This window comes from Peromyscus maniculatus, chromosome 4 (assembly GCF_049852395.1).
Source record: "Peromyscus maniculatus bairdii isolate BWxNUB_F1_BW_parent chromosome 4, HU_Pman_BW_mat_3.1, whole genome shotgun sequence".
Classification (NCBI taxonomy): domain Eukaryota; kingdom Metazoa; phylum Chordata; class Mammalia; order Rodentia; family Cricetidae; genus Peromyscus; species Peromyscus maniculatus.
In genome coordinates this window covers 40,647,282-40,672,850 of record NC_134855.1, presented here as the reverse complement: position 1 = coordinate 40,672,850, position 25,569 = coordinate 40,647,282, and the positions used below count along the sequence as shown (strand labels likewise).

Genomic DNA, 25,569 nt, shown 5'->3' with positions numbered 1-25,569 from the left:
CAAACCTTAGAAAATCATTTGAATTCAGAATGTCAAATGATTGTGCTACTTTGTTTTAACTTCGTATTTACTTTTAAAAAAATCAATTCCTTTGTAACAGATTTAAGATGTGATTCTTCTGCATATTTCTTATTTGAATATCTAGGTAGTCATCATTAGAGAATGCCTGCTTTGATGGTAGTTACTCAGTTTAGCTCAAATCATATGCTAAAAATCTGGGGAGTATAAATCTTTCCTGGTTCTATATAGTCGATCTGATTCACTTTGCTACTCAGTACTCTTCCCAGTGGATAGAAACAAAGCCAGCCTGTTAGTTAAATAGAAGTCCCAAGTCAAAGGTAAATAACAGGTGAACCTGCTCCCCTAACAGTGCAGCATGGTTAATGACTGCCAAAGTACTGCCTAATCTTTTGGAAGGCTTAATCATTCCCTACCGCACTTTTCAAAAGCAAAAAGTAGTTATTAATCCTGGTGTTCACACACACACCAAAAAAAATGTTCAAAGTGGGTCTCCATTGAATAAATAGTGCTGTTTCATATAAAGACTTCAGTTATATATAACACTAAACCCGTTGGAAATTAAACAAATAGCAATGTGTTAGCAAGAAGAAAAAAATGCAGTTGGTAAAAAAAAATTGTTTTAGTCTGTATTAAACTGTACATTTAATTGGTAGTTTGTGGGGAAAGAAAATAGAAATGTCGCTTTGGATACCATGGAATCTTAGTTTTATACAGTGAGTTGTTACCCCTCTCATCTTTCCTTTTTCTCTTAGAATAAAATTCTTATAATAGCTCAATTAATCACGTTTTATCTTTCTAAAGTATGGCATTTCTCAAGTGTGTAGGAAATGTTGGCTCTCTTAAGGAAATGGAATTGATTGGGTACCAGATTTTTCTAGTTAATAGACTTGGAGAACTCTCATTACATTGATAAACAAATATTTACCTACCTAACATTTCATTTGCCAAAACAATAGTTCCAGAGCACTTTCATGATTAATTTTGACTTACTTTGACTTAAATTTTTTGTTTATTATTTGAAAAATACATAATATTTCACATTATTAAAATGTATTTGCATTTAGACCACTTAATAATGTAAAGGACAATAGAAATAATCACATAGTATTTTTGAAATCATTGTTTGTTTTCTGAAAGAAGATAAGTACAATATAATTAAGGAAATAATTTATTGTCAGTTTTAAACAAAACAGATGAAACTAGGGATAAGATTGCAAATATATATTATATCATATATACATGATACACAGTGAAATAGGGAGATTGGTATTTAATCACCCAGTTCCAACGTAAACTAACTATAGTGAGCATTATGCATAATCAGACTTCCTTCTTCTCTTCATACTCCAGGCCATATTGAAGAAAATCTCTAATATTAGAATCTTACAGAAAATCTCTAATACTACAATCTTATATCCATAAATATTTTACTCTATAGTCTTAAATGGTAAGCTTTTTTTTTGAGACAGAGTTTCTCTGTGTAGCCTTGACTGTCCTGGATCTCACTCTATAGACCAGGCTGTCCTCAAATTCACAGAAATCCACCTGGTTTTGCCTCCCAAGTGCTGGGATTAAAGGTGTGTGCTACCACCGCTGGCAGGTAAGAGATATCTTTAAAGCATAACTACAGGGGCTGGAGAGATGGCTCAGTGGTGAAGAACCCTGGTTGTTCTTCCAGAGGTCCTGTGTTCAACTCCCACATTCACTGGGAAGCTCATAATCGTCTATAACTCCTGTTCCAGGGCATTAGATATCCTCTTCTGGCTTCTGTGAGCACCAGGCATGCACACTGTGCACAAATATATGCACATGCAGAATATTCATATATAGAGAATCAAATAAAATAAAAATAATTTAAAAATAACTACAGATGTCATTCACCTAAAAGCAAGAATTGTCACTAGTTTGTCCTAAAAGCACCACAAGTGATTTCTTCTCTTCTGGAATCTATGTCTCCTGACAAGAGGTAGAGAATATGCTTCCACATTCTTGAATTTGGACTGACCTGCTTCTACTCTGACTATGGAACATACACACACACACACACACACACACACACACACACACACACACACACACCTGAACACTGAGAAGGCTGGCAGTTTCTGTTATTGAAATTGAAGAAGCAAAGAATTGAAGGAAGGAGGGAAGAAAGAAAGAAGGACTAGAGTAAAAGAAAGGGAGATGAGGAAACCAAGAGGAGAGAGAGAACATGAGAGCAAAGCTCCCTCAGTATAGTGGGTGAGTTCTGCACTGCAGTCAATCTTAAAGAGGGGTTAACCATATGAGAAAGCCAAGGCTTTCTCACAAAGTGAGTATCACTAAACAAACACCAGCTCTCATCATACAGCACAGAAATCCTTCATTCTAAGCCCTACCTTCATTCACATCTGATACACAAAACTACAAATAATTAACATCTACTCTTTTAAGTCACAAAACTTTGGCTTGGTTTGTTGTAAGGAATAGGGAACTAAAGCAATTTTAGTCCAAATTAAAATTTCTCCGGGTGTTATACAAATGCTTTCCTTTAATTGGTATGTCTAAGCCATGATATAGATTATCTTACAATTCTAAACCATGACGAAAATGCTTTATATACATGATAATAAAAACTTCCCTGTTTTATTATATAATTCATTAAAGTTATATGATGATATAATAAGGTATAATATGATGGTATAATATGATAGAGTACTTCAGCACAGAGTGGTGATTTGGGCATATATTAATATCACTGTACCTACCACATAGGTGAAAAAAATGAGATCCAAAGAGAGTAATGACTTAGTAAAATCATACCTAATACTTAACTTCAGATCTTCAGATTTCTGGAAATGCTCTTTCCCTTGATCCAATCTTGGTTGTGCATTCAGAAACTTATACCACAGGTCACATTACTTTAGATGTGTTAGGATTGGAGCTATTGGTAAAGAAATTATTGTCCACTCCTCATCCTTCATTCTTTAGAGGCATTTATATCTCAAATGTACTATGTATCTCTGATACTTAGCCCCTCAAAAATCCTCTTAATATATCTCTCTCAAGGTACCAAAGACCACAGTGAGCTCTGATCTCTGCTCATGGCCTTCTTTTCACCACAATTTATTACCAGATACATTTTTCTTAAGTGAAACGTGACCATGTTCCCTGACTAGCAATACTTAACAATCTTCAAACTGATCATCACGGGGTGATGAATTCTTTTTAAAAATCTTATTCTTTCTGTGTTTCTGAGATTTGAGTCAGTACAATAATCTTCTGAATCATGAAAATGATGACCTTCCAATACAGAATTATCCCCAACCTGACTATAAGCACAACTCATGAGAACTCATGATGTTAAAATATGGCATGTAAATAAAAATTATTGAAATTCTTTCACTAATAAAGTTACATGATGATTGGTGATCATATAATTTGTGCATAGCCATGCACAAGTTAAAAATCTGTAATATAACATTTGATCTCATACCATCAAAATGTACCCCATGGTATATAACAAAAGGCAACAGTTCTATATTGAAGTACATTATATTGCAATATAATAAATAAGCTACTATTATAAACCCACTTTCAGAGATAATTTAGTTATATGATCACTGGATAGAGAATTCAATAATGTCCTAAAGTTAACTTTAAGTAAACAAAATCTTGTAGAGTTACAAAGTAATGCCTTTTAAATTGGCTTTTAAAGGCCAAAAAGAGCAGTGTTTGCCTTAAGGATTATGTTAGATTATCCTGAAACAGCAATTAAATCTTTGAGGATTGTAACACCATTTTTCTTTTTCAAAAAGGCATGAAGTTTTGAAAAGAAAAACCATGATTTTATGTATTAGATTGGCCCATGTCAAGTAGCCAAGGTTCAATTTTTTTGATACACAGAATTGTCAAATATTAACAATTTAAGTTCACAGATGTTAAGTATTTTATAACTTATCTGTTTCTATTTTTGTCATTTTATTAGTTTTCTGTGGCTGCAGATAATAAAGTATTAAAAAGTGTTTTAAAACAATGAGATTATATTCCTTCATAACTTTGGATCCTGCATGCTTAAATTAGAGTATTAACACACTGTTTCCTTCTTGAAAGTCCAAAGGGAAAGACACACCTCTTTCCGTCTTGGGCCCTGCTGTGATCAGACACGCTTGGCTATCATTGACTTGCAGGTCCCTCTGCCTCCACTAGCTTGTGGGATTCTTTGTACATGTCTTTGTGTTTCTGCATCTGAATCTCTTCTTTTATGAAAACATCAGTTATTGTACCACCCTGGCCTCATTTTAACTTGATTCTACCTGTAACGGCCATATTTCAAAATAAGGTCAGATTTACAGATGCTGTGGATTAGGACATAAATATGTATTTGAGATGTACAAATTAAGTCATAATAGTCATATTGAGAGGTATACGCCAAGCAATTTTGACCTAGTTTTTTAATATTATAATTATGAATAACATACATCACAGGGCTTCTGAAATAAATATATTTCCCTTTAAAAGGAATTTGCATGTTAAATGTAAAAAACCTTGCCCTAAAGCTCGATCCTGAGGTCTGTGCCTCATCCCATTAGATTCTCCGGAGCCTCACCATGCCTTCCCACTACTGTCCTCCACCGCCGTTTCCCTTATGTTTTACCCTTCTGTGTAAATGCAGCCTGCTTATAATTCCTCAACATGCAGCATCCTATTTCATGCTTCCTTGGTGTCAGTGATCCTGTTCTTCCTCCTGCAATATGCTTTAGTTTCAGTCTCCTCATGCCTCTACAGTATGCACTTGTCACTTGTGTTCAATGTCTCTACATAACTGTCATCTTTTCCTGACTCTTCTAAGATCCTCTATCCCACCACAGCACCATTCTTACCTTAGATGTAAGTGAAGTGGGGCTCAAAAAATAAACAAAAACCTACCATTCTCCCCCAGTATGATGACATCAGAAACAGTGTCCATCAAATGTCAATGTAGAAGGGACAGAGTTCCAGCCACAGTTTTACTTCCCCAGAGAAGTTCCAAGGTGCTGTATACATTCTAATTCATACTTCCACTAGATCAAGCATTGGTGACCCGCGTTGTGGGTTATATCGGAATCACGCCACCTAAACACTGGCAATCCCAGACAGTACCTCCTTGTAAACAAACTGTTTTGTTGTCCTTGCTATTTTCTTTATATACTCCTCGGTGAGGAAAATTGTAGGTTTGGGGTCTAGAAAGATCTGCTTAGCTTAAAAGTTTCAGCCTTTCTTTGTTGGAGTAGCCCATGAGCATGAGGAACCTAAGATGGGGAGCTGAAAAACCAGAACACATCCATATTTTTTAGATTTTGACAACCAAAATAAGGTTTTTTTACATTTCATATTGTACAAGATAGGGAGACCATGTTTTGTGAGAAAGGCACATTGAGTTTCATGGCAGCTTGAGAGATGATCCATACTTTCCAACCAATATGTCATATGCTAGCTTTCTAGGCTGAATAAAATGACAGTAGTGTTCTATATAATTTGTTCTTTCCCAGTGATAAATAAAGAGATATTAAGCTAAACATTTTACTCACTCAGATCTGGAAAGTGGTGTACTTACATATTAGCACGTTGTAGATTCTAATGATTTTTAATAATTTATAAAATATTATTAGATCACTTTTCTCTGTATTGAACTCTCTATACTGTTCTTATGTTTAGCTTGTCTTTTTCACAATAGTTTGAGGTAACTTTACATTTCCTCCATATATTTGTTAATTCAGATTTACTGTGCTCTGGATAAATAATCAGATTAGGCTCTTGTTTTCTAAAGCTATTTAAATTAGTTTAGCTATTATATAACTACTTTTGCCTATTTTAACTGAATTCCTGTGTTATGCTTAATAGTTATGTCATATTGCATTTGGAGTTAACTTTTCAAGTCTATTTTAAGTGAGGAATAATAACTTGTTGCATGAGGAAACAATGAATGAGATACGGAAATAGAAATAAAATTGAATATTAAAATAAGCCCCAGAAGGATGATTAGCATACTTAAGATAAATACAATATATATAGAATTTCCAAAAATATAAAAAATAAATAAAATACCAACAGAGATCTGGGATCCACATAATAAAGCCAGTGATATATTTGCTATTTAGAAGAGTCTAGTTCATATACTTCATACATTAAGTCATTGTGCACATGTGTGGTAGGAGGAGTGCAATGTTGCTTCTCTCAGGTCCCTTAAAAGGTCTCACTGCATGGCACATTTTATAGATAAGATCCCTTATGTTTTGATTTTTGGTTTTTTCAATTTGTATGTAGAAATCAAAGAATTGAGAATTTACTTCAGACATCACTCAAGTTTAGCTCTGATATTCTCAGTTAAACAAAAGCTATAAGCTAAATTATTTTAGTTTACCTGATGCTCAATTAAGAAAGTTTATCTTAGTGTTTGCATGCCCCTTAGTAGATAAAAATCTTATGACAACTCAAATTTATAATCTGAAAAATTCTGAAGCATTTTGTGCTCCTGTATAATTCTCTAAATCTCAGAAAAATTGTATGAAGCTATTACTTGTCCCAGAATATGAACTACCTTTTCATCATCTAAGCAAAAGACTCTTTTGTGTGTATTTTAGTCTCATTTACTTTTACTCATATTAAAAACAAATTACAAGGAAGAAAATCATGCCTAACTAAAGATCTGAGTAGATTTAGCAATATTTCATTTTTCAATTAATTTATCAAGATTTAATTATTAATTAGTATGGATAAATCAAATCTGACTTTAAGTCCATATATATTTCTTTTATTCTATACAGCCACTTCTTTCAGACATTTGAAAACTAAACTATTACTTAAATTAACTGATTTTATGTATTTTTAAAAAACATTCATGTACTTAAAAAATCATTAATGATTCCTCAATGTCTCAGAAATAATATGCATTAAATTTTGGTGAAAAATATTATTTATCAAAAATGTCGTTGGGATTTTTCATAAACTGACAACATCACCAAATAAGCATTATACAGATTCATTTAGATGTATGTATGTTTTTCGTTAATACGTCAAAATAACAAGACTTCTTCGTGATATATCATGTTGTATAATTGCCTTACTATTTTTATAAGTCTGTCAATTTATAATGGCATTTTTATGCTTGTCTGCTTTTCTTTCTCATACTCAGGTTCTTTCTTTGGGAGCAGATGTCTTGCCAGAATACAAGCTGCAGACGCCGCGCATCAACAAATTTACAATATTGCACTACAGCCCTTTCAAAGCAGTCTGGGATTGGCTTATTTTGCTATTAGTCATTTATACTGCTATATTCACCCCCTATTCTGCAGCCTTTCTCCTCAATGACAGAGAAGAACAGAAAAGGCGAGAATGTGGCTATTCCTGTAGCCCTTTGAATGTGGTAGACTTGATTGTGGACATTATGTTTATTATAGACATTCTAATAAACTTCAGAACAACCTATGTAAATCAGAATGAAGAAGTGGTAAGTGATCCTGCCAAAATAGCAATACACTACTTCAAAGGCTGGTTCCTGATTGACATGGTTGCAGCCATCCCTTTTGACTTGCTGATTTTTGGATCAGGTTCTGATGAGGTAAGAGCTGCTTAAGAATTTTATTTTCTGAAAGACTGCAATTGTAAAAGTAAATCTACATTAACTAGGAGAAAAAGTAGTTGCTTCAAAAGTTCCTACATCTCACAGATGAAATTCATTTTCACTTGGAAATGTTATAAAATGAAATGAAGACATTTTTCCTTTGCAAATAATTGAAATTCCTTCTATATTTGTTATGAGATGCAAAAATACTATGCTTGCTATAGCCAAAAACTGAATTTTTTAAACACACGTACAGAGCATGCAGCATACCACTAGTGAGCAAAATCCCTACAAATTAAGTTCTCGAGTGCAAAGATATCAAACATTAAGGATGTCTTTCATTCTTAAATCATTTATTGGGGTGTTGACCAGAGAGAGACTTGTTCTTTATTCAAACTATGAAAAAGAGGGCACCTGATGGAATGCCTTTATCAAAACTCCTTCACTTCTATCTCTCATTTCAGAAAATATTTAATACATATTGCTAATACCTTATATAGTTGGAAACCTGAAGGAAATATGACAAGTTTGTGTGCCTTGAGTACATTTTCTGAATAGAGGGTCCATAAAAATAATCAGATCTTCAACAGAATCTTTGGGACAGATTCAGTTAGTGTCCTTTTTATTCAATTATCACTAATTGTTATAGTATGTAAGTATTGATATAAGGAAAAGACTTACCGAAGGTTTGTGTCTTAGTTTCCTTTCTGGAGCTTTGATAAAATAGCTGGACAAAAACCAAATAAGAGGATCATGGGTTTATTTTAGCTCACGACGCAGGTTCTATTCTATCAGCGTGGGAAGGTCTAGACATTGGGAAGCTAGAGTACCAGTCAAAGCCATAGCCGAGAGCAGAGGGAGAATGCATCTTCACTGCTGAATTGCTCTTGCTATACTTGTACAATTCCAGACCCAAACCCAGAGAATGGTGCCACACACTTTAGGCTGGGTCTTCCTGCCTCAGTAAATACATTCAAGACAATTCCTCTACAGACACGTCACACGCCACTCAGAAAATCCCTCCTGAAAACTTTGTAGATTTTGTCAAGTTGACACTTTAACAATTAAAACTAATTGTCATGTCACGCACAAAAGTAACTCCAAGGAAGTTGACTGAAAAAAGAGAAACTCAATGTGCTGAATTTAAAAAAAAAAAAAATCAGTGTCCTTTTCTGCCTAAGATTTCCTCATCATCATCTTTGTTTGGCTTGTTAATTTGTATATTTCAAGAGAAAAAGAGATCTCAACAATAATTGCTTCCTAGCCATTGAAAGCTTCAGGACAACAGAATACTTGTCTGCCAGGGTGAATCAGTAATTTTAAAGTCAAGTCTCTATTTCTACTGAAAGGCTCATCAAACTGTAGGTTAGTTGGGCTCAGGATGATTGAATATGACAAAGTCCTAGCTCCCTTTCATCATCTGTAAAAGAATGCTAACAAAGTTGTCTTTTTGTCAATTTGATATTTTATTTGGTACTATAATGAAATAACACATATGAAATGAAAAAAAAAGTAGTTGTTAAAGATATTTTAATGATGATTCTTAATTTGGGTGGTAACTAAAAGACAAGAATATAAAACATTTTATCATTGATATTTATTTTTGAATTTCTTATAATGGGGGATACACACAATTATAATACACAAACTATTCCCGATGAACTGTAGAATAAAACTTCACTGTTTCAAAAGTGTGAATGTATATGTGTGTGTATGTATGTCTGTGTGTGAGTGTGTGCATTAACTATATATATATATATATATATATATATATATATATATATATATATATATATCTTTGGAAAATAAATGAATAGGCAACTGGATTATTAGGAGAAGTTAATGTATTTATGACATTCAATCAACAATGATCAAAATAGTGAATATTTAGAAATTCTAATTACAGCCATTAAGGTAGAATAAATGCTAGATTATTTTAATTTCAGTTACTACACATTTTGAAAAATGTAAATTCCTTTAAGATATGTAATTCAGATAATCAATACTACAAGACTCTGTTGAATAAGCTAAAGCAAGGGAAAGTTTAAGAGATTCACATCAGTGTATGATGAAATAGTATAAGGAAAAAGAGGGGGGAAAAGCAAGTGAAGAACTTGAAGCTTAGAGTGGGGAAATTAAAATTAAGAGATATGCAAATTTTTGGTTTAACGTATGTAAATTACCAGCAGAACACTGAGAAATTATTTAGGAAATGCAAAAGTTTGTTGTTGGAGACTCTTCTAGGTATCATAATGTCTACTGACCTCATTCTACTAAGAAGTAGCATTAAAATCTAATACTGTGTTTGCTGTAAATTTTAAGAAGTAGAATTAACTACAAAAAAATATTTTGTCTGATACCAGGCCTGGTAAATTAAGTTATTATTCCAGTTTTGTAGATTTGGCCATTAACTGGTTTCCTTGGTCCTATATTGTACATTATCCCTATTCAGTAGCAATATAATATACCTCATTCATCAGCAAATGTTTGCTGAGTAGCCTTCAAAGCAGCAGGCACTATTCTAGATTCAGAAGTCAACCAAATAGATAAGTTTCTGCTCTACATGCTCATAAAAGAGCAAATGCTAAAGTGATACAAATTGGGTGGAAACAATACTATGTAGTTTACTAACATAGACTGGGAGACTAGGAAAGACCACTAAGGAAAGATCATTTGAGTTGAGACTTGCAAGAAATTTCCAGCCATATGAGACTTCAATACAAAACACTTCAGGGGGAAAAAGGGGAAAGAGTTGCAGCATTTCTTCAGTTGACTATCAAGTTTGAAATGTTAGAAGAACAGAAAAAATGCTAGTGGCAGCAAGGCTGAATCAAAGTCAGAGATGAGGTGCTAAGACATAAGAACTAAATCACAAAGAATCGTGAGATCTGTTTGTTGTGGCTTTAACAAGACTATTTTGAATGGAACTGACTTTGATTGACATTTTAAAAGATTGTGTAGACTGTTCTCTGTGTACTGGACAGTCAAGAGCAAGGCACCCAGATTAAAGCACAGACAGTGATGTATGATGAGTAAGAAAACAGCATGGACACATGACATAATAGAGATGTAGATAATAGATAAATTTATGGTATATTTTAAATGTCATCTCTCATAAATTGTTGGCTAATTAAATATCCATAAAAAATAGAAGAAAAATCAAAGCTATCAGTGATTCTAAATATCTTTTTGTCGTTCACTAGTTGAATAATTCAGATGGGAGTAAGGATGAGAGAGAAGGTATTTGTATAAGCAACTTTCATATTTGGTAAGGTCTTTATCCAGATGGCAAAATCATTGGGAGAAAAAGGTGTATTGTGCAGGAGAAAAAAAAACAGTGTGTTGTGAGATGTTTTGGACATCATGAGTATGAGAAGCTTACTAGTCATAACAGTACAAATGGCTGGAGGCAATTCAAGCACCCTATGAGCAACAAGAAAGCCATACATGACCATGTAATCACAGTAATGGGTGGTTTTAATCAGCTCTTTCCTATCAGAATTGTACATAAATTTCTGTGTGCATCATTTAGAGGAGTCTAGAGACCAGGCATGGCTGTACATGCCTATATATTGAGCATATGGAAGGAGAAGGCCATCTTGGCTACATAACAAAACCCTATCTCAATATATACATACATTATAGATAGATAGATAGATAGATAGATAGATAGATAGATAGATAGATAGATACATACATACATACATACATACATACATACATACATACATCCCTGAAGATTCACATTTGGTAGGATTTCAGGGATAATTGTGCTGTTTAAACATATAAAATGTGGTGTCCACATCTGGAATACAAACATTCAAGCTTTCATGCACACATGAGTGAGAATTTGTAGAAACTATATGCAAATATGCATAAGCAAATTAATAAAGACATTATTTTCCAATGATTAAAAGATAGGAGCAATTTTTTGAATGATTTTTTTCTTATATATTAGCATCATCAGTTAGGTTAGAGAAAATACTTTTTCTCACTGTTGATTAAACAGTAATACCTTCCTTTACCTGAAAGTTAAACTATTTTATTTATAGTCAACTCCTAAATCCAATTTTGTAACAATATCATTTTATCTATAAAACACACATATTAACAATAGAGGATAATGTGACAATATGGTTTTACTAAAGAAGACACAATCGCCCATATTTTTCCAACTAACATTAATTTTTACTATTATTAAATGTGATTGGAAATCACTAGAGGATCTCCTTTACTGTTGCAAACATGTTGAAGAAAACGAATATTGTGTTTTTTCTAGGCTTGCTAGTATTGTTATTATCTTACTGGCATCAATATCATCTAAAAAGAGAAATAATTCTGTGGTTCCTATCTTTGGCTTCACCAAGCATGACACTGCCACATCAATTTGCTTCAATATCATGGATGCTAAGGAACAATATCATTCCTTTTGTCTCGGGAAAGTCAGCTTTGATAATCTGCCTCAGATTTCCCCATATTTGCATTATCCATGGGAAATTTTCAAGACATTAACATTTAGGATCTAGACAATTCTACTTAGTAACACAGATCATTATCTCCTTCCTCCCTTGAAAATTAAAATTCTATTTTATTTGCTTTGTTATTTGTTTTGTGGACCTCTGATTCATGCGTTAGTGATTTTTTTTAATGAATTGTAAACACAGGCAAGAAAAGCTTTGGAACCAAAATAACTAGGGGCTCTTTGCAGCAAAATTCCAATAGGAAAGTGGAATTTCTGCTCACAAAAAATATTTCACTCATTGCCCTGACAGATGAACTGGGGAGCGAACATACAGAAAACATTAGTAGCCTTCTGTAGAAATTTTGATTATATTGTGAGCTTTTCACCTTGATTTGATCTTTATGATAGATATCATGAATTTACTAGATATTATTATGCAAATGAGATATTCATATTCCACTTGAAATAACAGAACACAGTTCAAAAACATGCATATATGCAGGTCAACAATAATGCAACTATTTCTTCCTCTTTAGCTAGACTTTGGTTTGTTTTTTACAGAAATTTCCCTTGGCCTCAACTTGGAGCTTTGATCATGCCTGTCAATTCTGGGGCATGACAAGTGACATAAATACAAAATGTTCAATTGAAATTTTTTTCTTTAAATTAATCATTTATGTATCATTTGTATGTGATTGACTAAAAAATGATAGAGATTAAATAAAATGCAATTTTTCTTGGTAAAAACTCAAATTTCAATGAAAATGGTATAACATCCATACTTCTATATGTGATGTTTTATTTGTCTGTTAAAAATTTCAATTATTTGATGTCCAGTTTCTATGTTACTGCAATGAAATAGAAAAGGATTTAATATTACAGTATGATAGAATGTTAATTATGAAACAGTAAATCTATCAATCATTAAGTTTGTTAAATATTGAAAGGAATTTTCCAGGAAAGCTGTAGAATAATTTCTTTGGAATATATAGTGGATAGAATCAATTGTGTAGTTTGACATGAATAAAAAATAAGCTCGCTAATTCCCCAGGGTTCTGCACATATCCAGATACAGATTTTTGATAGTGTTAATAAATATGTCCTCAGAAATGTTGAAAAAGTGTTAGACAACTGAAAGAAAAGACTAGAAACTAGACAATGATATTATTGAATTGTATTCTTTAAATCATTCATTGAATGGTGTGTGAAGTATCCACTTGAATGGGAGTGACCTGGAATAAAATTTAAAGCAGAAAAAATTAAATGTGGAATCTTGAAATTTATATTTGCAAATGTTGCCATCCCCCCATATATTTATTTCTTGGGAAGTAGGATAGAATGATGCATTAAGCTGAAAATTTCAATGAGGTTCTGAGTCTACAGTCCATTCTATAAAACCAAAAAGAACATGTGTATATTTCATCATTTATAAAAGAATGATTGCTATAATTTATCTATAGGCTAACTTTTACTAAATGACCTAAACTAAGTTTATTAAGTATACTAAACATTTTTAGTATAAGATTCTTATAAATACTAACAAAATAAAGTAAATTTAAAAAATTTTTGACATATAATTTTTTTATTGGTAAGGCTTTCTTGATTTAACTCTAGACAGATTTATTCTTTTTTTTTTTTTTTTTTTTTGGTTTTTCGAGACAGGGTTTCTCTGCATAGCTTTGCGCCTTTCCTGGAGCTCACTTGGTAGCCCAGGCTGGCCTCGAACTCACAGAGATCCGCCTGGCTCTGCCTCCCGAGTGCTGGGATTAAAGGCGTGCGCCACCACCTCCCGGCTGACAGATTTATTCTTGATAGTTGTTAATCCTGATGGGAATTACCTAATTTCAGTCCTTCACAAAGGTTCCCAACATTGGAAGAAGATATTGACTAATTTGTTACATAATTTTCATCAAATAAAATTAATGTACTCTTTTTTTAGTCTGGTCTCTGATACAATATATTTACAAAGGTATAGTTTTATCTTTAATCCAAAAAGTCATTTACTTAATGAGGGAACCTAACTTCCACCAATATCAGAAGGAATTTAGGACATTTAATAGACAATAGATATTTTAAGACAACAGTATAATTTAATCATACTCATTATTCAAGAGATATAAATAATTATATTTGTGGGGGGAAAGCCTTCAAATAAAAAAGTACTAAAAAGGGCATTTAAAATGAAAATCATGTGTACGTAAAGTTTCTTTACTATGACAGTCTGGAAAAAATTGAAATGCTTTTCAATCATAATAAATGAGCTGAGTTCTAGATTGCAGATACTATAAGATGAAGTTAGCTATTCTAGAATCCCTTGTGTTTTCCTCACTATAGCTCATAGCTAAAATTGGCAAAGTACCTTCCTTCAACTACTGTAGAAGCACTCACTTCTTATCTATTTTTATTACCCCATTTACAAAAATCATCACAGGTTAGGACCTGCTGAGTTTGTATTCTTTTCAATTCTTTTGCCAAGAGTTACTCAGCAAGAGGAGATTGGAAATGTCCTGGCCTATTCTCTCAGAAATGTGGTGCCATCGCGTATCTTCTCTCTATAATCTCAGGCAAGACAGTGTGGCAGTACACAGAAGGGTCACTAGCAAAGAAGACCCCAGTGCGTTGGCAGCATTTGTCAACAAAAACAGGCACAACAGTGGTCCATGTAACCCTAGCTCCTGCGGTTGTGCCTGGGTAAATATTAACGTCGTGAATGACTGCTGAAGTCATTGCCCACTCAACCTCTCCTACCCATGAGAGTGAGAGTCACGGCTGCTCCCTCATCTCTCCTCCTCCCCCCACTCGGCTTCTTTTTCTCTCATTCCCCCTCTACCTCCTCACTTGCTCCTCTCCTGAACCTGCTTCTGCCCCTCCTATCTCTTATTACTTCTGTAATTATTATGCATAAAAATTGTGAATGAGGCCAAGGCTTCTTAAATTTCCTTTTCCCCAGGATATATGTCATTCATGTGTGATCATGTAAGTTATATTGATTTATATTCTTAGAAAAACTTGGTTTCATGTAAATTTTATTTTCATTATTGACTAAATAGAGGAGAAATTTTAGGATGTTTGAGGTGAAAATGTACAAGGGTATGAAGTATGCACAGCAGATTTTTTTATTTCATTTTTATAGCATCAGTTTTAGTCCAGTATTCAACAACCCATTATGAAAACTGTCCATGTATTGTAAAGAATTTACTTAATTTTAACTGGTATATTCTGCAGTATATTTAAATTATTTTTGAAGCTTTTTATTCTAAAACCAAATGATAATTTTAGTATTTGCACAATCATCCTTAAACAGCTCTGGTTTTGAAACCTAAGTAAATAGACAGTTGTATTACAAAAAGAAATAAACTCAAGAGTCTAAACTGTGGCAAAAGCGGTGAGACTTTGAACAAATGCAACTCCTGCTGTAAGGTTCTGGTACATGTACCTGATGAAGTACTTTTCTTTACAAGACCCATCCATTTTCTGAGGGCACTGCATAATCCATGTTGCAAGGCTCCCATTTGAGATTTCAAATGTCTATGTAGTGTATTTGGGATGTATTTAAGCTCCATCTACACATTTTATAGCATAAAGTTCCTACTAGTAGAAACAGAAATGTAAGGAGATATTTAAATAGAAATATAAAGAGCTACCATTTATTAGATATTACATACACCCCTGTAGGCATTGTATTCCCATTCATGAACAGAGTAACTGAAGTCTGAGTGTAAAAGAATAACCTGTCCAAGGTGGCATACTAGTGTGCAAGTAGAAGAACTTAGTTATAAGTCTGTCTGTTCAAAAGTCCTTTCATGTAACTGCCAAAGTAAAGTGTTGATGATACAAATAGGGACATTTACTTTACTTCCAGTGAACCATGAATGCTCCCTTAAATTCCAGAATTCATTGGAGGGGCATATGCCTTTAAAGCTTTGAAGAAGAAAAATAATGTACTATTGGCACAACTAAGATGAACAAAATTGTAATCCTGTTACGATAAATCCATCCAAGCTAGGCAAATGTCTCCCACATTTGGAGGAATCCAGTCTTATAGAGATTAATTCAAGAGAGACTAAACGATTCTCCTTTGCTTTACTGTTGGGTACAGCAAAGAGACACACAAAAGATCTATATGATGTTTACATAAAAAGTTTTCCTGTATACCCAGTAATATATTTTCACTAAATAAGCATTCATAGCTATGGGGTGATAGTTACTCCATGAGCTATTTCTTCAATTAAAACATTAGCATTCTTAACACATGTGGATGTACTTTGTAAAATAAACACCACAATGAAAAGATAAAATGACTCAATAATTGATTGGTAAACACCATGTAACTATGGAATAATTATATGTTCTGTGAATTATATAGTACTTAGAGTTGACATTATTTAGGAAACATAAGAAATGAACTTGTAATTTGTACTTATCAGATTTCGATTCCCTAACAACCAGTTAAATATACTATTATTATGTAAAAGTATCCTATCATTAAATACCTGGTCAGTAACAATCATGCAATTAGTTAACATGCATCATACTACAAAATGCAATTATGATGTCATCAGGACACCGAGAAACGCTTTATGAATTTGATGCATTCAGGAAGAAAGAAGAAAACATTTAAATTGTAATCATGTATGCAGGTATCCACTAAGGGCTCCCATGGTTATAAGAAGGAGCTTGGCTGGCTCTTTTACCTTGCTCAGGTGTTTTTCAACTTTGGCATAGGCTTGTCACAAATGTCTTTTGGGGTCTTCTTGTCTTGGGATCTCTACCATAAGCTATGTCACCAAACACCCATTACCATGCAGTTGCTAATACCAAGATCTCACTTCTCTCTCTCTCTGCCAAGAAAATAGCAGACCTTGTTTCTCTTCATTAGAGAAGATCCCTTGTTGATTAATAATTGTCTGTCTTTGTTAGCGAATACCTCCTTTCAGCACTGTAACTACGGTGTGCGGTGCTTGGTAGACACACAACTCCCTGGACATTGGTTGAGGAAGGAACATGTTAGTAGTACATTTCATGTGAAAGTCACTTTTGTAGGTCTTGGGAAGGCTGATTCTCTTTCCATGGATCTTGTATGCCAGGACGCTGGGTTAACCAGCCACATATTTTTTCAAAGTGGAATTAAAACTCTTGGGATGAAGAAGTAATCTCCATACTTGATTCAAGCCTGCGTCGGTTCTACCATTTTCTGTTAACAATTCTACCTTACAAGAACATACCTTGAATTGTTTACAACTGTTTCTGACCACCCACATTTATTTCCACAGACAACAACGTTAATTGGTCTTTTGAAGACTGCACGTCTCCTTCGACTCGTGCGCGTAGCCAGGAAACTGGATCGATACTCAGAATACGGCGCCGCTGTTCTAATGCTCTTAATGTGCATATTTGCCCTGATTGCCCACTGGCTGGCTTGCATCTGGTATGCGATTGGGAATGTAGAGAGGCCCTATCTGACTGACAAAATTGGATGGTTGGATTCCTTAGGACAACAAATTGGGAAACGTTACAATGACAGTGACTCAAGTTCTGGACCGTCCATTAAAGACAAATACGTCACGGCACTTTATTTTACCTTCAGCAGTTTAACCAGTGTAGGATTTGGAAATGTGTCTCCTAACACCAATTCGGAGAAAATCTTTTCCATTTGTGTCATGTTGATTGGCTGTAAGTAGATTTCTTTTTTGCTATCTGTTAGGATAAAGTAATAGCACAAAATTGGATACTCTAGAACATAGAGAATAAGGCAAAATATGGAAACTGTGGCGATAGTGAATTGCACATGTGGGCACCATATTCTATAAAGTATGGTTTTTCTTAGTTAAGAAACAAAAATTCTTTTCCTATTCTTCTCTTAGAACTAGCTTTACTGTCGATATAAAATAAACTCATCCCTTGGTGACCCCAGGGTTAGTTCAGGGCCTCCCAAACCTGTTTGCATCTGAGTTTCCTCTTCAAGTCCATAATATAAAGTAGTATCACACTGAGGGTTCCATAGATGGCTCAGTGGTTAAGAATGCTTGCTACTCTTGCATAGGGACCGTGTTCTGTTCTTAGCACCCACAATTTCCTCTAATTCTAGTTCCAGTCCGATGCCCTCTCCTGGCCTCTGAAAATGCAAGGCATTCACATAGTACAAATGAATACATATAGGCACTCACATGTAAACATAACAGTAAATAACATTTGAAAAATTAATTTTAAAAATAGTATTGCAAAATTGCCTTTAACCTAAAAATATCTTCATGTGTATATTAAATCACTTCTAGACTACTTATATTTCCTAACACAGCATAAATGTTGCATAAAGCTCACAAAGAAGAATGAGAAAAATGTCTGGCCATGTACAAGACAGGCATAATTTTTAAAAATATCTTGTGTTCATGGTTGGTTGAATGTAAATGCAGAAGTCACCATTCTCTACATTCAATGAGGCTTCTTTTTTTACTCTAGAATATCATGGATATAAAACTGGACTGATATGGTTACTCAGATTGCAGATCTGCAAAATTACAATTCATTCATTGTTATATAAAAATGATTGTAATTTACTACTAATAGCTATTTTCTGTTACAAGCCGAGATCAAGTTAAGTTGGAAAACAGAATTCTAGACATAAATCTTTCTCTCATGCATATAAAACTATTACAATTATACCTACAATCAATTTCTGCTCTTATTGATTTTAAATTGCTTTTCTTTTGCTATTTTTCTAAGGCTTGTTCTTACCTTCTACTCTGTAATGGCTTTAAACAAGGGGCATAATTTATCGCATCAATTATTTAGAATCAAAAATTTTATGGTAAGATGGAGCTGACTTAATAAATTTTTGAAATTACCTTGTAAAGAACCTAGTGATAACCCGGATGATAGCTGACAGCAATAACAACTCAGAAAGGAGCATTCCCCTTGGATGGTGTAAAAAGTTGAAAACAGATCTTGACAATTTATTTTCATATGTCATCATATTAGTTACTGAAATGTGGCTAGACAAGACCTATTTATGAAACTTAAATGAGTTTTCTAAGTAACCTAGTCTGCCTAAAATATAGTTTTTATTTCAATAACGTTTTCATAAGGAAATACATTTTTTAAAACCCTCAAGATCTTCCAATTCCATCGCCCTCTTGGCTATAAACACAGAAGTCACATTGCATGGAGAAGGCAATGGAACTGGCACCTATTAAAGAATAGAAATACACATTCAAGGCACTTTTAATCTGATTTATAACCGCAAAGGGCTGAGGAGCTGATTCAGTCAGTAAAAGTTTTTTACTTTGTAAGCTAAACAGGGCCTCAGCACCCACATAGAAGCCCAGTGCAGCCAGGCACACCTGTAATCCCGGGTCTAGCAGAGCAGAGACAGGAGGATCCTTAAGACTTGCTGGCAAGCCTGTGGGTTTGTTGAGCTCCAGGTTCAGTGAGTGACATGACAGATATGGTGGAATAGCCAGTGAGATAGCTCAGCAAGGAAAGGCACTGACTGCCAAGCCTGACAACCCAGTTTAATTTCTAGACATGATGGAAGGGAAACACTGGCACCTACAAGTTGCCCTCTTACCACACACAAGCCATGGGCTACAGATACACACACACACACACACACACACACACACACACACACATGAACACAAAAACACACATGCACACTTGCATACATATATATTATATGGTGGAAAGTGATTGAGGAAAACATCAATCATCAATTTCTGGCCTCCAGAATACATACACACACACACATACACATCACACATACACATATACATACACATCACACACATACACACACACTCAAAACAACAGCAAAAGAATCTATCAGAATATATTTCACAGTTATTAAAAACTTTAGTTGCATTAATATCAAACAAGGTCAAGAAAAAAGTATCTGTTCTTGATTAAATATTTATATTTATGAAATAAATTTGAATATATCTATTTAAGAAAAGAGTACCTACCTATATTTAGAAACAGTAATTCAAGGAACTTACAAAAATTACAACAGTTATCCTGTTCACTGCTTAGAAATCCTCAGCACTATCATACTTATTATGTGAGTCGTTTTATTGAAAACAAATGCTAACTCTTATTTAGACTACACACAGTAGCTGAGTCAGAGGAACAGGGAACAGGAACAGAGACAGTTTCTCTTGCCTGGTTCCCCCCTCTCCTTCTTTTTCATTTCCTTTGTCCCCTTTCCTCTTTTGCTTTACTTCCCTCCTTCCTTCTTTTGGTCTCTCCTTGCTTGTTCCTTATCTTTTCATTCTTTTTATAAATATAACACTTGGTTAACATTACTGATGCTTTGAAAAGAATCTGTGATTTCTACAGACAAATTTGATCTATTCAAATTGGATAGAAGAAAAACTCAATTCTCATTTTACATACATCATTTATTCAAATAGAAGACTCATTTTCACAAGCCTTGGCCAAAATGAGATATGCAAAGCTTGATGTCACACAGAAAACACTTCTAAGCATTCCTTGAGAGTTCTCCACAATCTATGATGTCATTAATAAGAGGAAAGGTAAAATTAAGACTTGAAACACAACAATTATAGCAATGCTTGTGAAATATTCTTAGCCTTTAGGCATAATGACGTATTTGCTCCTAATATATATTAGGTGGAATTTTATGCAAAAATTAGTTGACTCTTGTTATTTGAAATAGTCACACTCTAAGCAAGATATATCATACCTAGAAAGCGTCCTGGTTTCAACACAAAATTAAAATGCAAAGCCAACATTTTAATATAGAATATCACCTGTGTGTTTATTATAACCATAAGTAGTATCAGGTTGAAGTTTAAGCTTCCTTAAATTATTTATTATAAAAGAAAAAAATGAATCCACATTGTGGACTAAGGGGAACTTATATGCATATTATAGCATCATCATGCAAGAGAAGTAAAGAGGTCTAACCTCTGTAAGGGGAGAAGAAGGTTAGTGCACTTCCATTCCCTGCGCTCAGAGATGATAGCAGGAAGAACAAAAACTGGAGAGCAGCATGGGCTATGTAAGAAGGGCCTGTTCAACATGGTCTTAGTAAACACAAATAACTGCAGATCTGTAGACAGTTTTAAAGCTGCCATTTTCACTGAATTCCTGATTATATACACAGAACAATGATTGGATAAATTCGTTTTAGTATTGTGCATAATTAAAAAATGAAAGAACACTGAATAAATGTGAATATGGGTATGTTCATGCACTTGTATCCACATTTCTAATTTATAGATAACTTTAAGATGTTAACATTTCAGAAATAGGACGTTTGAGTTTAACCTTTTAAAAACACATAAACTAGTAAAGTATGAGTGATTGTCCTCCAGTTCAGACCTGCTTGACAGAGAACTTGGGAGACTTTCTTGGTTTTATTTAATGCATCAGCCACTGGAGTTCTACTTCTAGCCATGATGGCATAATTGAAACGGGTGACCCTCAGTCAAACAAACAGAAAACAAAGCAAGATGTATGAAGTCATTGTTTTCAGACACAGAAAATAAGCAGAGAATTGTGATATCCGAGAGAAAAACAAAAAACAGGATGGCCCCATGCTACCTATCTGAGGACATGAGGACAGGGCAAGCTGTGAAGGGAGAATACCCTAAGCATGTACAACAGTCACACCCAGCTAAGAAAGGAAGATCAGAATACCTGGAGAGTAAGATATTGGAATCTATAGTACGGGGTGGGGGGGGGCAGCTATGATAAAGAAAAGCTCAGAGAACTTCATGAGTAAGAGCTTGAACCTACTGATCTCTTCTAAGACACAAATACATGAAATCATAGCCCTTGGGCCTAATAAAGAGCCACACAAGCACAAGCTGAACTATTCTCAGAGCTCACACAGGCATGAGACACGTTAACATTCAAACAATCGGATTAGAAAACCTTGCTGAATATCCAGGTTGTTCAGTAGAAATCTTAGTAAAATAAAGCTGTAGAACCAGAACTGATATAGCCCTAACAAAGCTTTTATAAGCAAGTCTGTAACCAGACCTTTGGGCTACAAGGGCCATGGCTCAGCAGTAGAGCACTTACATAGCACAAAAATCAGCCTGGTCTTCAAGCACTCCATCTACAAGAACACAAGAACAGCACCCGACTTGAACAAGTATTTTCAACAAGACAATGAAGCACGGGAAACAAAAACAAATTAGACACCCAAGATTACATCAAATGAAAAGTCAAAGAAAACAATCTAGTAAAGATTAATCTACAAAGTGGGAGGAAAGATGTATAAACTATACATATGAAAAGGGTTTACTTACTATCTAGAACATAGGAGGAACTCTAAGATCTCAGAGACAAAAGTCAATACAATTTAAAAGGAACAATAGGCTTTAGTGGACATTTATCAAAAGATGACATACAAATGATCAAGTTCAGCAAAGTGTTCAGTATCTCTAATCCCCATAGAAACATTATATCTAGAGTATCTCATTCCATTCTAGCAAGAACAGCCATTGTCACAAATACCAAAAATAAATGCTACAAGAAAAAAAAAAAAAACCTTAACACTGTTGATGGGAACATAAACTAATACAGCTAATACAGGAAAAAATAAAAATAAAACTACAGTATGGTGCTATAGAAATTTCATTACTGGGTTTATATGCAACAAAAATGAAATCAGTCAGAAAGATCTTTACTTCAACACAATTCATAGTAGTTAAGAAATGGAAATAACCTCCGTGCCCACTAATGGATAGATGACAAAAATGTAGTACACACATATATAAATGGTAACAAGAAGAAAAAAGGAGAGTATAGGAGATACTTAGTAACACAATGGTAAATAATGGGTAATAACTTATAGTAGAATAATAATAAGAAATTCTAGTGTGCTACTTTACCCAAATGTGACTGTAGATAGTAACTATTTAAAGGATTTTTACTGTTTTACCATAAAAATGATAAATGTTTGAGGAGATACATAATATAGCAAATATATACATTATTGAAATGTTATATGATAACCCATAAATATATAGATTGTATGTTTCTATATTTCACTTACAAACACAAATTTGATAGAAGAAGAAGGAAGATGAGGAGGACAAGAAGAAAGAGAAGGGTGTAGGACTATGGAACTATGGAAATTAATCCATTGATTATTTGCTGTGCAAGCCTGAAGACCTGATTTTTTTCTTTAATCTCCAACAACCACATAAAAAAAAATCTTAGCATGGTGACAAAGTATGTCTAGCCCATCACAGGGTACAGAGATAGGAGGATTTCTAGAGCTTGCTGGCCAGGCAGTCCACTGACAAGATCCAAGTTCAGTGACAGATTTGCCTCAAAAAACTAAGATGGATAAGTAAGTGAGGAAGGTAACCCACATCAGACGCCATGCTCTGGGCTCCAAACATGCCTGCATGTACACGCACATACACGTGCATACACATTAACATAACAATATAACACAGGCTAACATTTTAAAAGATGAAAGAGTACTGCACTCTGCAATATTACTTTAAAAATAATTACAGCTATGATGACACAAAGAAAGTGTGAGCCAGACACAAGAGAGGAAACAGATGGAAGGCAAGTGGAGCTGACAGAGATGACTTGACTAACCGATGAGGCCAAGTGATTGACCAATGGAAAAAGGGAACCCCAGGAAGAAGAGCAACAAGCAGAGACAGGAAGGTGGAACCCCCAGAATGAGGCGAGCAAGTAGAGGAGTGTTCAGAAATCCAATGGCTTGATTTTTTCCAAGATAGAGGAAACTATAAACTACCGGTCCAAAAATATTTAAAAAGTTAGTACAATTAATATGCCTTCTATTATGCTGAACCAAGCTACAAGCAGTCAGCATGACAAAAGGGATGTTCCAATTCTTAGGACATTGAAAAGCCCAACTATTAATACAGTTACCCAGTTGGGGTAAAGCCCCCACTTTATCCCTGCTGCTCTGGTTTGGCTACACCACTCATCTGCACATGGCCTAGGGCTCCAGGCTAACTTTCATCTACACTATGTGCCCTCATCCTGCATCATCCTCAGGCAGAATAAATTAATACTCATAATCAGTGGTTCTCAGTCGTCCTAATGCACTGACCCTTTAATACAGTTCCTCGTGTTGTGGTGACCCCCAACCATAAAATTATTTCCATTACTACTTCATAACTGAAATTTTACTACTGTTATGAATCATCTGTGAAAGGGTCATTGGACCTCAAAGGGATCGTGACCCACATGTTTAGAACCACTTCTCTTAGTGGTACAGATGGTGTAAATGTTGGTCTTATTGGATTTTTTGCAAAGTACCAGACCAATGTGAGCTGGTCTCGCCACTTATGCCCCCGCAGAAGACACACTGAAAACAAACAAATTAGATGAAGGAGTCCTTTTGCATACTTTAGCTGGACTTTGGGGCTTGAGCTGTACATCAATTGTAGAGTGTTTTACTGGTGTGAAAAGCCCTGAATTTAATCCCCACTACCACCACTACCACCAAAAAACAAAAAAACAAAAAACAAAAAACAAACAAAAAAACATTAAGAGTGGATTTATAATTTATGATTGACAACTTACAACTTGCACTATGAGTAACAGTATGATAACAGACACAAGAGACATTTGAAATAAAAATTGTTTAATTATATTTCGTCAAAACTACCTACTTTTCAAATGACATTGTTCAGCTGGGTGTGATGGCACATGCCTTTAATCCCATCTTTTAGATGGGCAGAGACAGGTGCAAGTTTGAGGCCAGCCTGCTCCACACAGCAGTTTTCATGCCAGCCAGGTCATGATGGTAAGATATTGTCTCAAAAAAATCAAATGGCATTGCTTAAACCAAAGAAAGTAAAAGTGATAAACTAGAAGAAGATAATTTGAAGATATATGTATGAAAAAGACTGGCATCCAGAGTATATTAAGAATTCTTACAACTTCACAAAAAAAATGAGTTTTTTGCTGTTTTTGTTTTTGTTTTTGTTTTTTGTTTGTTTTTTAAGGACCAAATTATTTTAAGAGACCTGCACAAAAAGACACCTGAATGTTGAAAAAGTACATTTAAAGGTGGTATTAATCATCAATGAAATGCAATTTAAACACTAATGAGACACACTATACATGCTACCCTGGTAAATTTAAATTGGCACTACCAAATGTCAGCAGGATATAGAACAAATGGTATTGCCATAGTATGCTCGTGGGAACATAAAATAAAACAACTTTGGCAAACAACTTGTTTCTTGTAGAGTTAAGCAAGCCATACCACACAGTGATTCCACACCTAGGTGTTTACAGCAGAAATGAAAATACATGCCCACACAAAGATCTGGACACAAATCTTCATGACAGTTTTTACTGTGTAGAGATGCTGTGTTTTCCATCAGCAGATGATACAAACAAACTTTGATACATCTTTATGATTTAAAAGTTGTTTTTTTTTTTAAAAAAAAAAAGCACTGATAGACACAATGATTCTCAGCATTATGCTGAACAAAAGGCAAACTCATATATGGTAGGTATGCTGTGGTCCCTA

The 25,569-nt window shown here is 34.3% G+C and overlaps 1 protein-coding gene across 2 annotated transcripts in view; it reads left to right on the top strand.

Annotated features, from left to right (window-relative positions):
* Positions 1-25,569, top strand: part of Kcnh7 (potassium voltage-gated channel subfamily H member 7) — a 446,649-nt gene that overhangs the window by 357,819 nt on the left and 63,261 nt on the right. For both annotated transcript variants that reach the window (XM_076569567.1, XM_006984601.4), the window contains 2 exons: positions 7,175-7,600; positions 17,339-17,738. In XM_076569567.1, coding sequence (XP_076425682.1) covers positions 7,175-7,600; positions 17,339-17,738 — 826 coding nt within the window. The remainder of the gene's footprint in view (positions 1-7,174; positions 7,601-17,338; positions 17,739-25,569) is intronic.